Consider the following 12,584-nt stretch of genomic DNA (forward strand, 5'->3'; position numbering starts at 1 on the left):
AAGCTATGCCTGCTATATGCATATACTATGCTATGCTATTTTATCTAAGGTACTTGGGTGTCTAAAGATTTTGTTATCTGCAGAGGGTGCTGGAACTAATGCTTTTGGATACTGAGGGATACCCGTATGTATGTATATGCGCGCACACACACACGTATATATCCTATTGGTTGCTTCTTTGGAGAACCCTTTGGGATGCCCAGACCACTCCCTGCCACAAACTGTTTCCCAGCTACACCCCTGTCACCTTCTTGAGTCCCCTGCAGCCACTCCCCCCCACCCCACCCCTTACAGACACGGGTTCCTGGCTTGGGCCTATCTCCACCCCAAGAGCTGCTGCCATCTTGGGGGTTCTAAAGCTCACACAGTTCAGGGTGGCAAGCTGAGGACCACAATGTCCAATTTCCAACCAACTGGCCTCTTTTGCTTGGCCAACTGTGTTTTTTGAAGACCTCGGTGGGGGAGGTTCCCCAGGACCCTCTAGTCTTTTAGGGTCTTATCTCTTCCCACATCCTGCCATTCTGCTTCAGAACCCACCTCTGTGCCCCCACCCTGCCCTTGATACAAATACAGAAATTGGGTCCACCCCCCAAAAAAGAGAAAAAAAATAGGAAAGAAACAACACATGGGGTCATTCTCCAGGAGCACGGAGGAAGGGGGAGATGGGAGAAATATATACAGTGTAATCTTTAGATGTTGGTGAATCTGCCAGATGGACCTGGTTGATCACTCTGTACACTTCTGTGCAAAACTAGCTCTACAAGGTCAGTTCTCTGGTTCATGGAGCATGTCTCATTAGCATAAACTTTTAATTCCTCGATTGGCTCACATACCATGTCTCATTAGAATACACATCGACCAATCAGGAAGAACTTCCTGCTTTAGAACCGCATAAAAGTCCGAGCCATGCAGTCAGTCCTGAGGAGCAACTCAGGACAAGCCGTCCCCTGGATCAGGCAGCCCACTGCAGGGCAGGCCCTCCTGGTTGCTGGAGAGCTTCGCTCACTCCTTCGTTGTCCACGTTGTCTGCGAGCCTCATTCTTCATGGTCACAGAGAGGAGAAAGCTGTAACACAAAAGAGCTGCAACATGTGAGATGTACTGATCCTGAAGAATGGGGGGAGAAGAATCTGCCACATTTCTGCTAGGTGACACACAGACCTGAGTAACCAGAGCCACAGACTCCTCCTGCCACTACTCCCATAAACACTGACATCAGAACTCTCGGAACAGGACCAGTATGAGCTGTGTTTTGACACTCGCCTGCTGCCCACAGCTTCCCTCCTTCCCCTTTGCTTCCTGCCTCCCCAGTCCTGTTCTTCTCACAAGACCCTTGAGCCTGCCCTGTGCTCCTATCTGTGCTTGTGTTTCCTTTCTTCCCTTTGTTTTCCTACTCCTGCCCTACAAGTCCCTTTCAAACCCCATTATCCTGTGATAAAAAAATTAGGTGAATCTAACCATCCACTCTCAGGGGGATCATCCTAAAAATGAAAGTTTATTAGTCATTTGAGTTCTTATACACCTCCAGAGATTCTCCCCAAGCCACAGGACTGCTGGCTGTATGGATAAGTACATGCTGCTCCCAAATGGTCCTGGGTACTCTGCTTCTTGCAAGCTCCTTTAGCCCTGTGTACTCCATCCCTTACCCATGACCCTGCATGCTGAGCTTTTGGGATTTAGCCACTGCCACTGCTTTCATGAACCTGCACCTGTGGAACAGCTGTTCCCTTCACTCATTCTTCCCTTGGCTGACTCAAGTCTTATTTAAAAGCCCAATTCCTTATTTTCCCCCATAAAGAAATGACAAAATGTTTGAGGTGATAGGTATGTTTATCCTGTCTGGATACTATACAATCTACACATGTTTTGAAGCATCACATGGTATCCCATAAATAGGCACAGTTTTTAACGTATCCATTAAATATAAAGTTTTTTAAAAAAATAGTGCAGTGTTCCAAATATTCCTAATATATTGGGATTATTAAACTGATCCCCAAAGGGGCAATTTACAACCTCAGGCAAGTGTCTAGAGTAACAGGCACACTCATCATATATGAGTATATACGTGTGTGTGTGTGTGTGTGTGTGTGTGATATACCACAATAAGCTAACTGTTGGTTTGTTAAACCTGAAGCTTATGGCTTGCTTTCAGGCTGGTACTAATCACAAATAAATAAATCCATGATTCAAACAAAATAAAATCCATTTCTTTCTATATGTTTATGTATAGGCACAGAGCAAGGCCAGCAAGATGCATCAAAGACAGATAAATAGGGGTGGTTAAGATGACCTCACCCCATATTTGAGTATCTTGAGTTTCATCCCCAGCTGCAGCTCCTGAGCCCAGCTCCCTGTTAATGCGGATACTGGGAGGCAGCAGGTGATAGCTCAAATCCTTGGGTCCCTGCCACCCATGTGGGAGACCTGGATTGAGTTCCTGGCTCCTGGCTTTGGCCTGGCCCAACTCCAGATGTTCTGGGCAAATGTTAGTGAACAAGTGAATGGGAGCTCCCTCTCTAATGAATTATTTTTTAAAAGGCAGTCAAATAATTGCTACCTCTTTGGAGGGCCAGAAGCAATCAAGACTGGAGAAAGTTGGTCAAAGGGCCCTTTAGCTTTATTTGTCAAGTTTCTACTTTTTTACAAGGATATTTTATTGTTTGTGAGAGATAAAAACAAACAAAGAGCCAGTCTAATAGCAGGAAGCCTTCCCCAGACTTCCCAGGCAGATGGTGCTGTTTCCTTTTCTGGGACTGAACAGCACCTTCCCCTGCGTTCTACGAAGTACTGTTGTGTTACAATTTGTTTTTCTCCCTGTTGAGATGGGGAACCCCCATAAAGAAACAAAATTCAGATTCTCAGTGTCCAGCTAAGTGTCTGGTAGAGAACAGGTGTACAGGGAGTGCGGAATCCAACAAAGTGCCTTTGCTGGTGGGCTCCTTTGAAAGCTGCCTGATGCTAGTCCCGAGAGGCTGAATAGAGTGGGTTCCAGTGTTCCAGGAAGAATATCTCACAGCCTGAAATGTGGGCAGAGGAGTGTCCAAGACCTGGGGTTGTGTCAATATGAAGACAAGGCTGCATCCGGGCCCCATAAAGCCAGGATCCAGGACAGTGCTGCTGCCTTGTCACTTGGCACACTTCTGAAGCCACTGCCTCCTCAGCAGATAAAGAGTGAAGAATGTATCTCTAAACCTTGCAATTGTCAAGCTGACCCCTGATCTGTATCTTTAAGATGGAGAGGCTGCCCAAATAAACAGACTGTCCCCACGCAAGGTGGGCCTGGGAGGTAGGAGTTAGGGAACACTCAGGCCAGCTCAGAATGTCCCAGGCTTGGAGGGAGCGGCTGAGCAGCTGTGCAAAGGGCCTGAAGAAGGCACCTGGAATCCTTTAATGGTGAGAACCTGCAGCTTTTGCAATTTCCCAGAGAAATATGAGCTCCCCAGAGATAGAATTCTTAGATCTTATCTATCGCACATAGGCAAGAGAGCAAAGGAATGGCCTTAATGGGTCAATTGGTCTAGGGCTAGACAATGAGTAGGAGCGGCTTGTAGAGTTGGCGAAGTGTGTGCCACGTGGCCAAGGATGTACCTTTAGAGGTACAAATGGCAAGGAGGCTGTAGAAGGTTCTGGATCAGTCTCTCTTCCACGAATGCGCCCACTCAGCCTGTCTTCAACCTCATATAGGACAGTGTCCCTGTGGCCTTAGAGTAATGAGGCTAGGTACTTGGACTCTCAAGACAGGGCAGTGATGGCGACAGCAGGAATTCAGTGAGCAGTCCCCTGTAGCCTCCCTACTGCTTCCATCCCTTCCAGCTTCCTCTCATTTAGCCACCTGCAACCCCACCCACCGTGGTCCTCAGAATTGCTAAAAGGACATCAGACACTGCACACCTTTAGTCCCCAGCCAAGAACAACCCCCAGTCGGCCCATCTCTTTGCAAGTAACTTTTATTTTTATTTACAACAGAATTGGTGGCTTTATTCCTCCATCTTTAGGGGCACTTGGCATCAGCAACCAGACGGAAAGTCTGCAGTGAAGTCAAACTCATTCTGCCCCAGCCACAGCTCCGGAAGCTCATTGGCCCGGTCCAGTCCCAGTTCCACCACCAGCGACATCAGCACCTCCTCATCCACTGGGTCAGAATCAATGATAGCAGGGCTCTGGGCACTGGCAGCAGCAGGAGAGAGTGACTCCGCTCCTCCTGCCTGAGCCTCGCAGCCCCAGTTTTGCAGGGCCCCTGCCTCCCCAGGTTGGCCAGGAGTGGTGGCAGCCACCCCATGATACTGGCTATTAAGTTTCTGCAGCTGCATACTGGCTAGCAGGTGAGGGGTGGGGTGCACATTGAAGGGTGGGGGTTTAGTGGGAGGGGTGGCAGTAGGAGAGCCCATTGGAGATGGGGATCCCGAGGAACCAGTGGGAGCCCCACTGGCCTTGGTTCCATTTGAGGCCCCCCCGGGGTAGTGCAGGATGGCCACTGCTTTGCGATCTTTCACTCCCAGGTCAGAGTAGGCCAGCGAGCTCATCTCGGGGTTGGCATCCTAGAAGAGAGAGAGGCAAACCATAGGACCCCCGCTCCTGGATTGCCCCTCCCCATTCATCAGATACAGAAGCTCCTGTGTGCACTTCATTTAGAGCGAAAGGTGAGGACCCGCTGGGAAGTTAGGCTCCAGTTCAAGTCTCCTTTGGCTACCACGGCTCTGAGCAGAGTTCAGCCCCCATCCTCTGCTGGGGTACTCATCTTCCTAAGTGGGTTCACTGCCTTCATTCACCCCCTTTCCTGCCTACTCCCTCTCACCACTCCAAAAAGGGCATCTCCTTGTCCCTCTCCTTAGCCTCACTCTAGTCTTGTGCCGATTCTACAGCTCTCCTACCATCCCAACCATCTTTCGACAGGTCTAGCCAGTTCCATTTGATCGCATTAGGCAGCAGCTCTTCTCATTCTCCTCTGAGAAAGCCCTGCACTCTCCCCTCTGCTCTGGACACCACAAGTCAGAGGGCTCAGCACATGATCCCACGTGCTTCCCATGCCTCAGTGTGTCCATCTGTAAAATGGCAAACTTACCTCCTTCACAGGTGAGGCGCCACCCTTGACATCCAGTGCAGGCCTTGACATAGTTGGCATTTCAGAGCCTTGGCAGAAGTTGGATAAACCGGCGCGAGGTGGTGCTGCCAGCTGGAGCTGCTGTGCTGTCAGGGAGAAGAAGTTACAAGGATGAGAGGCTTCAAAGGACCAAGAAAGTATTAGCAAAGCCTGAAGCAGGACAACTGCACAGAGTTCCGAGGCCAGCATGGTGACAGGGGTGGGGGTGGGGACAGGGCAAAAGCCCAAGACCAGAGACCACCTGAGCAAGAGGGGAGGGCACCAAACGGCTTTTGCCTGAGGCAGGAAAGGGGTGGGATTCAGCCAGGTGTTGCCCAGGCAGTTATCTACCCAAGAGGACACACAGGGCTGTTTCCTCCTGCAATGGACCTCAGACGCCTAAACTGAGGGTGGGGAGTGGTGATCTTCTGGTCCTGAAGGCAGGAAATGCCCCCTGACTAGGCAGCACACTGTCCCAGTGGGCCACCAGCGTCTGGGCTGGAGAGCTGGGCCTCCCCCTGGGACTTGGGGAATGTGGAAAGAAGTCAGGGCAAGGGAGACCCAGAAAGCTGGCAGTGGTGCAGAGAGAAGGAACAAGTCCCCAAAGCAAAGGTCATGGAGCGCCAAAGCCTGCTTCGGGCGTCCCTGTTTTGAAAGCTACGCCGATCATGGCAGGCCGATCATGGCAGTCCGATCGGCAGTCCGGGGACTCTGAAGCAGCCAGATCCATAGAGCAGCTAGGAACGTCTCGCTTCCCTCCATGTCTCCAGTGCCATCCAAGACAGTCTTAGCGTTGCACTTTGCCAGGACACCTGCCCTAGAGCCCAGCCACACCCATCAGTAGGAACAGGCAGGAATAATTCTTCCTTGAGGGACGCGGGGGCGCAGAAATCTAGTGGTTTTCCAGTCAGGTAGCAGTGGTTCTGGAAGCAAGACCCAGCACTCCTATGCCCACATGCGTCACTTGACCACTGGCCAAGCCATCACACCTTAAATGACTTCCGAACAAACGACCCCCTGGTTTAAGTGCCAAAAGATAAGGGGATGAAAGCAAGAGAATACTACAAAACCGGAACATAGTAAAAAGCAATCTGAAAACTCTCCAAATATTTTCCTAGAAGCTTATATATATATATTTTAAGTTCCATGCATTCTAGCCCTCATGATCAATTGAAGATGTAGCATTTCATGCTTATAAATATAGTCCTCTTGGTGCAAAGATTCTCAAGGACCCTAAGACATCTCTAATTTAGACTTCTCTAGGCTAGAATTCTCCGCGACACTAACCCCCTTCCCTGCCTGGTCACTAAGGATCTGCTCAGTTGCTTCGCGAAAGGTGTTCCTTATTACCTCTCTGTGTCTATCTTTGCACCACTTACTTGGGGAGTAGGGGCAAGAAAGAAGAGAGGAGAGGAAGAAAGAAAAAGAAAAACACCATGGGAAATATCAGCAGCTGGGTCCGCCACCACTGTTTGGAGCCCTGCTCCTTCCTGGAGGCAACCCTCTCCTCCGGGGTCTCCCCCAGGTCTTCTAGCTCCTAGCACCTTCAGTGGCAGGCAACTTTCATGTCCTAAGAAAAACGTCCGGAGACAGGGGGACCCTGCCCATCTTTTCCTGTTCCTATTCAACCATCTCTCTTTTCTACGCCGCGTAGCCCCCAAAGGTACCAAAAAATAATAATAATAAAACCAACCACACACACACATCACACAAGCAGCAACGACAACAGCAACGAGAGAAAAAGAAAGGAGTTAAAGAAATACGGGGGGAAAGGAGAGAACGAGAAAAAAGTATCTGTTCTGATATCAGTCCATGGTGAAGACTATTTTACCACGTCTCCCCCTTCAGGCTGGGAGCTCGCCTAAGCGGGACCCTGTCTCTATTCAGTTTGGTCGCCTCCCATCAACGCCCCACCGCCTGTTCTGACCCTCCACCTGGGTCTGTGCTCCGTAGGCGCTCAGTAAATGTTGCTGAAGCCGCTCTGAAGCAGCAAGCGCACTTCGATCGCTATCCCTGGCCCTGCTCCTCCGATTCTGTCCTTTCTCTCCACTCCCCAACCCATCCGAAGGCACAACTTAGCAGCGCGGAAACGTCCCAGCCGGCTCTCCAAGCCGCGAGCCGACCCCTGCGAAACGGCTTCGAGAGGCGGCTGGGAAACCCAGAGCAACAAGTGCCTCCTCGCCGGCTGGTGCCTAGCGGCCCCCAGCCACCAGCTCCCGGTCCCGCCGCCCGCCCTTCGGTTCAGGCCTCCCCTTGGGGGGGCAGCCCCCTCCCGCCGAGATGAGGGTGGGAAGGGGGAGAGGAAAAAGACAAGGGAGAGGCAGGTGGGGGGGCGGAACCCGTCCATAACCTGTTGGGGGATCAAAAGTTAAAATGGCACCAACCGGATGGCTCCATCTCGATTGCTATTTTCTCACTCAGAAGGAGAAATTTAAAAATCCAAACAGCACTGCGGCTTGGCTTGGGCGCGCTCTAACCAGACCAGTCAGTTTCGCCACCTGAAAACTAAAGGCCCGTTGTTTGCGGAGAGCTCGGCTGCCCTCCTCGCCGCATCCCAGATGGAGCCGCCGGAGCGGAGGGCGGCAGAGAGCATCCCTGCCCGGTGGGAGCGAGCGCCCCAGGCCGCCAGGACCCCGAGCGTCCGTTCCCACAAATGCTGTGACAGGGACTGGTAGCGGAGGATTGGACAGGCGGGAAGGGGAGCGGGATCTCGGCCTCGGCGGCGAGTTTGGGGGCTCGCGGAGGTTCCGCGCGCAGGGGCGCACTCCGCAGCCGGCGGCCGCCACTCCCGCGCCTCACCAACACTTACTGAGCGCCCGCCGAGTACCCGACGCGGCCGCCGGCTGAGCCTCCCCCCCACCCCCCCACCCCCTTAGCTAAGCCGCCGGAGGGTAGTGCTAGAACTCCTCTACCAAAAGAGAGAGGTTCGGAGAGGTCCGGTAACTTGCCCAAGGTCACAGCGCTAGAAAGTGGTAGAAGCAGGGATTCGCAGCCAGGTCTGTCTGCCTCCAAGTCCGGCGCTCCGCGAGGCAGGACTCCGCGGGCTGCCCGGCCGCTCTCATTTATAGGGAGAGGGGTGTGTGTGGGGGTGTGGGGGGGCGCGCGCGTGTGTGTATGTGTGTGTGTGCGTGTGTGTGTGTGTGTGCGCGCGTGGAGGGGGGAGGGCGGGAGGAGCGGAGGTCCACTGGGCAGTGGAGGCAAGTTGCCCAAATTCGCTAACTTCCATCCCGCTATTCTGCTGAACTCGGCCCGAAAAGCCCCTCTCGCCTCCAGCTCCCGAAGGAAACCTGAGCTTTGTGCAATCCCTGAGCCGGAGCGTCCAGATGCGGTCCGGGCGATTAGCAAAGTCGGCGGAAACCAAGCTGGAGAAAGCGCGGGCGCGGGGAAAAAAGGTGCTGCGGTCTCCCCGGGAGGAGCGGGCGTCCGGCCCCCGCTGGCCGGCAGGCGCGCGGGCGCGCTAGCGGGTGGGCGGGCGGCGGGCGGCGGCCCCTCCGCTCCCAGCCGAGCAGCTTTCAAACAGAAAACAAGTCTCCTCGAAACCCCCGGGCCGGCCCGGCCGCCGCCCGCTGCTCACGCCCGCTCCGCGGGAGTCCTCGGCCCCGCCGCTCAGCCCAGCGCCCTGCCCGGCGGCCCGGCTTACCTCTGAGAAACCGCCTGCCCTGAAGAGAGGGGAGCGCAGAGCCCGGTGAGTCGCGGACGAAGCGACGGAGCCCCCAGCCCCTGGCACGCACGCCTCAGCCGCCTCGAGCCGGCTGCGCTCCGAGCCGGTGGCCGCGCCGGCGGCCACCCGACCCCAGGGCGCCTGGGAAAAAGCCCGCACCGCTGCGCCGCGCCGCCACGCCGCCGCGCCGCACCGCACCGTGGCGCGCCAGGCAGCCCCGGCGGCCCGCGCTCGTGCCCGCCCGCCCGCCCGCAGCTTCGGCGCCGGACTCCGGGGCGGTGGCGGTAGCGGTGGCGGCCACCGCGCTCCCTTCCTTAGCGCGGGGCCCCGGCTCTCAAGCCCCCATTGCCGCCCGGAGAGCCCTGACGCACACGCACACGGCAGCAGAACTGGCTTCGGCTAGGAATCCCAGGAAGGACAGACCCTTTTTTTTCCTCTTTTTTTTTCTCCCCCCAATTTCCACGTCTGTATAACCGGCTTAGGGCATTATTAGCACATGTCCTGGCTCGTGGGCGAGTTGGTGGCAAAATATGAACTGGATACTCACAGAGAGTCCGAGAGGGTGCTGTGCCTTCCTCTGCCCTGTTCGTCTTCGCTGGGAACGGCCCCTCAGCGCTGGGCTGCGGGAGGGCAGCAGGGCGGAGCGAACCTCCTTTCGGCAGCTCAGCGGTGCCCCTTCTGCAGCTGTGCCGCCGGCAACATTTTATAGCGGCGGCAGGCGTGTGTGGCCCTTTAAAGGCGCTCGAGCTGGTGCAGTCACCGCGGATCCTGTGAAAGCGAAGGGCCGGCTGGGGAACGGAGTCCGCGTGGCCCCGCCGCTCCGGCAGCCCTGGGGACCGGCTACGGCTCCTCGCGTGGGGCTGGCGGGCCCAGGCCGTGGGCACCCCTCGCCGGGAGCCCTGGCCGGTTGCCTGCGCTTTTAAACTTGGCGGGGCCCCGGGCCCGGGACACGGGCTCTCCCCACTGCCCTGCATGGACTTGCCCAATAAATTCCACTTAGTAATTTCACCGAGGCGAGGGAGAGCTGTTAGTGTCTGTTTTCTGACCTAAATCTAGCGGGTGGCCAGAGCGGGCTTCAGGGGTTCAGGGCGGGGTGGGGAGACATGGGCTCAGGGGATGACCCAGAGGTGGGGAATGCACTCGGGACAGGGCCGACGGGGCATGGTCTTAGTTTTCTGCAGCGCTTTCTAGAAATGTGTCTGCCCCCTGGGGGCTGCACCATGTCCCTCGCTGCAGGGCTGAGGATTGGGGTCGCATTCCGCTAAAAGTCGCAGATTCTTGGTTTCCCTGGGAGGCCTAAACTGAGATTAGGTTCGAGAGTTTCTGTCCTGTGGCCGTCCCGTGTAGCAGAAGGCTGGCAGGATAGGACGGGAGAAATACCGCTCTACCGGACGGTGGGGCCAGGTGCACCTCACGGGGCTTGTCCAAAAGCCCAGAACCGGCGGCGGGGTAAGACTTCGCTCCCGCATTCACTGCCTTCCCATGAAGCCAGGTTATTTTATTATAATTAGATTATCATTCTCATCTAGCAAGAACATTTTGCATTGGGAGTACATCTTTCTTGCCTTGCAATGTTATTTTACAATGTGTTACTGGAAAGAGGTCTGTGTCTCCGCTTAATCCCAATTCCTGTTAGTTGCAGCCAACCAACTCCCACTTACCTCTTCCAGGAAGACCATCGGGATTACTCCTTGACCAAACTCTCATTTTTCTCAGCCTTTCGGCGACAGCTACTCCGTTTACACGGTTTATAAAACCTGCTGTTAACTCCCTACGTTAAGAAAAGGTGGGGAGGGGTGTCAAGAAGTCAGTGTTCACTGTTACATGTGTTCTGTCTTCTTAATTGGACTTGAAGACCTGAAGGTCTTTTTCTTTTCGTTTTTTTCTTCAGTATCTCTGAGTGCCCTGTATTTGCTCTTCTAACAAAGTTCTGTTTGTTGACAGACTGTCGGGCATACTGACATGAAGACGGGGAGCAACCAGAGGGCGGGATTAAGGCCCTTTCTTGGCATCTGGAAGCAGATGCGGCAGAGCCCTGAATGAGAGGTAAACCCGTTCCCCAGCCCCTCCATTCCTCCAACGACATCTATATCAACCCGTCCCGTTTATCGCCTCTGCCTTTTTCTTGTTTTGCCCAAACACTGGGGGTCGTGCTCAGCTTCCCTGGGATTAAAGGCGGGATCTGCCCAGACCTAAAGCCCCACAGGCTTTGCATGTGAAATACACCCTCAAGCCCTCATGGTGAAAAAAAAAAAAAATGTTCCCGTGACATCCAAGTGGCGGAGAGAAGGAGCGGCTCGAAGGCTTTTGACTTGGCGTGCCACCCATTTGGACCCCTGACCTACTCTCCGCCTCAGCCGCTCCTCTGGAGCAGCTCTAGCGACGGCGTCAGCGTCTCCGCCGCAGGCTCCGGATCCGGGAGGTGCAGATCCGCCCTCCATCTATTGGATGGCTCCCAGGCCAATTGTTAGAAAGAGGCATATGTTCATCTCGGCTTCTGGAGTGTCTCCGGAGCAGTTGCTCAACAGCCAGCCCCCTCCCCCATCCGGACCATTGAAGGGCAGAAAAAGCGCCCTCCGCCACATTTCTCTGTGCCCACGTGCCAGAAAAGGGGCCTCCCCACTGATGACTTCCTGTCATCTCCACTGCCCATCTCCTGGGGACTAGAAGCAAGGGGGGCGCTTCTAGCGCTTAGTTTTGGAGCACAAAAGCCACCCCTTTGCTTTTGGGGTAGATGGGGAGAGGAGGTTAGTTGTGGAGGCTGAGAGGGTGCGAAGGAGACATTTGCATTTCTTGGCAAATCTACCCTGGATCACTGACTTCGCAAGCAGCTCCCGCAGAGCTCAGAGCCCTGCGCTGAACTCTTATCTCCAACTTGGAGTAGGCTACCAGCTTGCAGAGCAAGGAGAGGACAGGGATGATCACCCAGTAAGAACCTTCTGTGCTCCAGCTTTGGGGCTGGCATGTTCCCATCCATCATCTCATTGAACTTGAAGGGCAGCGCAGGAGGTAGGGTTTCCTAAGAGTGAAATAGAGTCTCGGAGAGTTGCCTAAGTTCACACAGCCTGGAGACCCAGAATGAGGCTGGCTGCAAAGTGTTTGCCCTCACTTCACCACCTCCTTGCCCCAGAGGGTAAAGAGCGGGTTTAGAATACATGGACGATCAGGTGTCGGTCCAGGTGGGTTTAAATCAGTACTCTGCCATTTGCTTGCTGTGTGGTTTTACCATCAGGTAGCTTCAGTTTTTGAGACTCGGTTGTCTCAACTGTTCAATGGGATGATAAAGTTATCTACTCTGTAGGGTTTTCGTAAGACTCGGAAAGACAGAGGTAGCCTGGTTTTTGCCAGCTCTGTATAAGAGGCAACAAACCATATTATACTGTGCTTCCTGATTTAGTTTCACTTCAGGTGCAGTAATAGTTGGTGACTAAACATCAGAGCGAGCTTGGAGGAGATACAGAAACTCAGGAAAGAGAGGAAGGGAGAGGAAAATTTAGTTTTATTCTTAAAATCCCACTCTCCAGAAACAAGGGCTGCCTGAACCACGAGACACAAATATATTTGGGACCAATTAAAAAAATGATCACTTTTTATAGGCCAGCCTATTGAGTTAAAAAGCACAAATTTTGGTTCAAGGATGTTTCAAGCGGGATTGTAACAGTAAAAGATGAAAAGCAATCTAAATGCCCATGGTAAGGGAGTGTGCCTTGTTACCTTGATATTAAAAAATTAGAAATAAAAATAAATCTTTGTTTCAAACCCCCTTATTCATGGGAGAATGTTGCCAACAAAATGCTGACTTAAAAATACTGGGTACAAAATTGCATAAATATGATGCTAAGCA

General features: G+C 53.8%; 1 protein-coding gene across 11 annotated transcripts; it reads right to left on the reverse strand.

The window, feature by feature from the left end:
* Window positions 1-3,928: 3,928 nt before the first annotated feature.
* CITED1 (Cbp/p300 interacting transactivator with Glu/Asp rich carboxy-terminal domain 1) lies at window positions 3,929-9,607 on the reverse strand. 11 transcript variants are annotated; one of them, XM_070067130.1, is made up of 4 exons: window positions 9,288-9,419; window positions 7,464-7,584; window positions 5,062-5,186; window positions 3,929-4,537 (listed from the first exon to the last, which is right to left on the reverse strand). In XM_070067130.1, the coding sequence occupies exons 2-4, from the start codon at window positions 7,474-7,476 to the stop codon at window positions 4,007-4,009; spliced, it is 669 nt and encodes a 222-aa protein (XP_069923231.1). In that variant the 5' UTR covers window positions 7,477-7,584; window positions 9,288-9,419; the 3' UTR covers window positions 3,929-4,006. The 11 variants fall into 11 exon arrangements, with proteins under 11 accessions (XP_069923231.1, XP_069923230.1, XP_069923232.1 ...); XM_070067129.1 differs by lacking the exon at window positions 9,288-9,419 and adding an exon at window positions 8,720-8,879; XM_070067131.1 differs by lacking the exon at window positions 9,288-9,419 and adding an exon at window positions 8,367-8,511.
* Window positions 9,608-12,584: the final 2,977 nt, after the last annotated feature.

This window comes from Oryctolagus cuniculus, chromosome X, assembly GCF_964237555.1.
Source record: "Oryctolagus cuniculus chromosome X, mOryCun1.1, whole genome shotgun sequence".
In the NCBI taxonomy this organism is placed as follows: domain Eukaryota; kingdom Metazoa; phylum Chordata; class Mammalia; order Lagomorpha; family Leporidae; genus Oryctolagus; species Oryctolagus cuniculus.

What these genes read in the sequence shown, in the direction of transcription:
- CITED1 (XM_070067130.1), bottom strand. An exon ending in GCGCCTCACCTGTGAAGGAG is followed by an intron (nt 4,538 to 5,061) that starts GTAAGTTTGCCA and finishes TCTCTCTTCTAG; the next exon opens with GATGCCAACCCCGAGATGAG.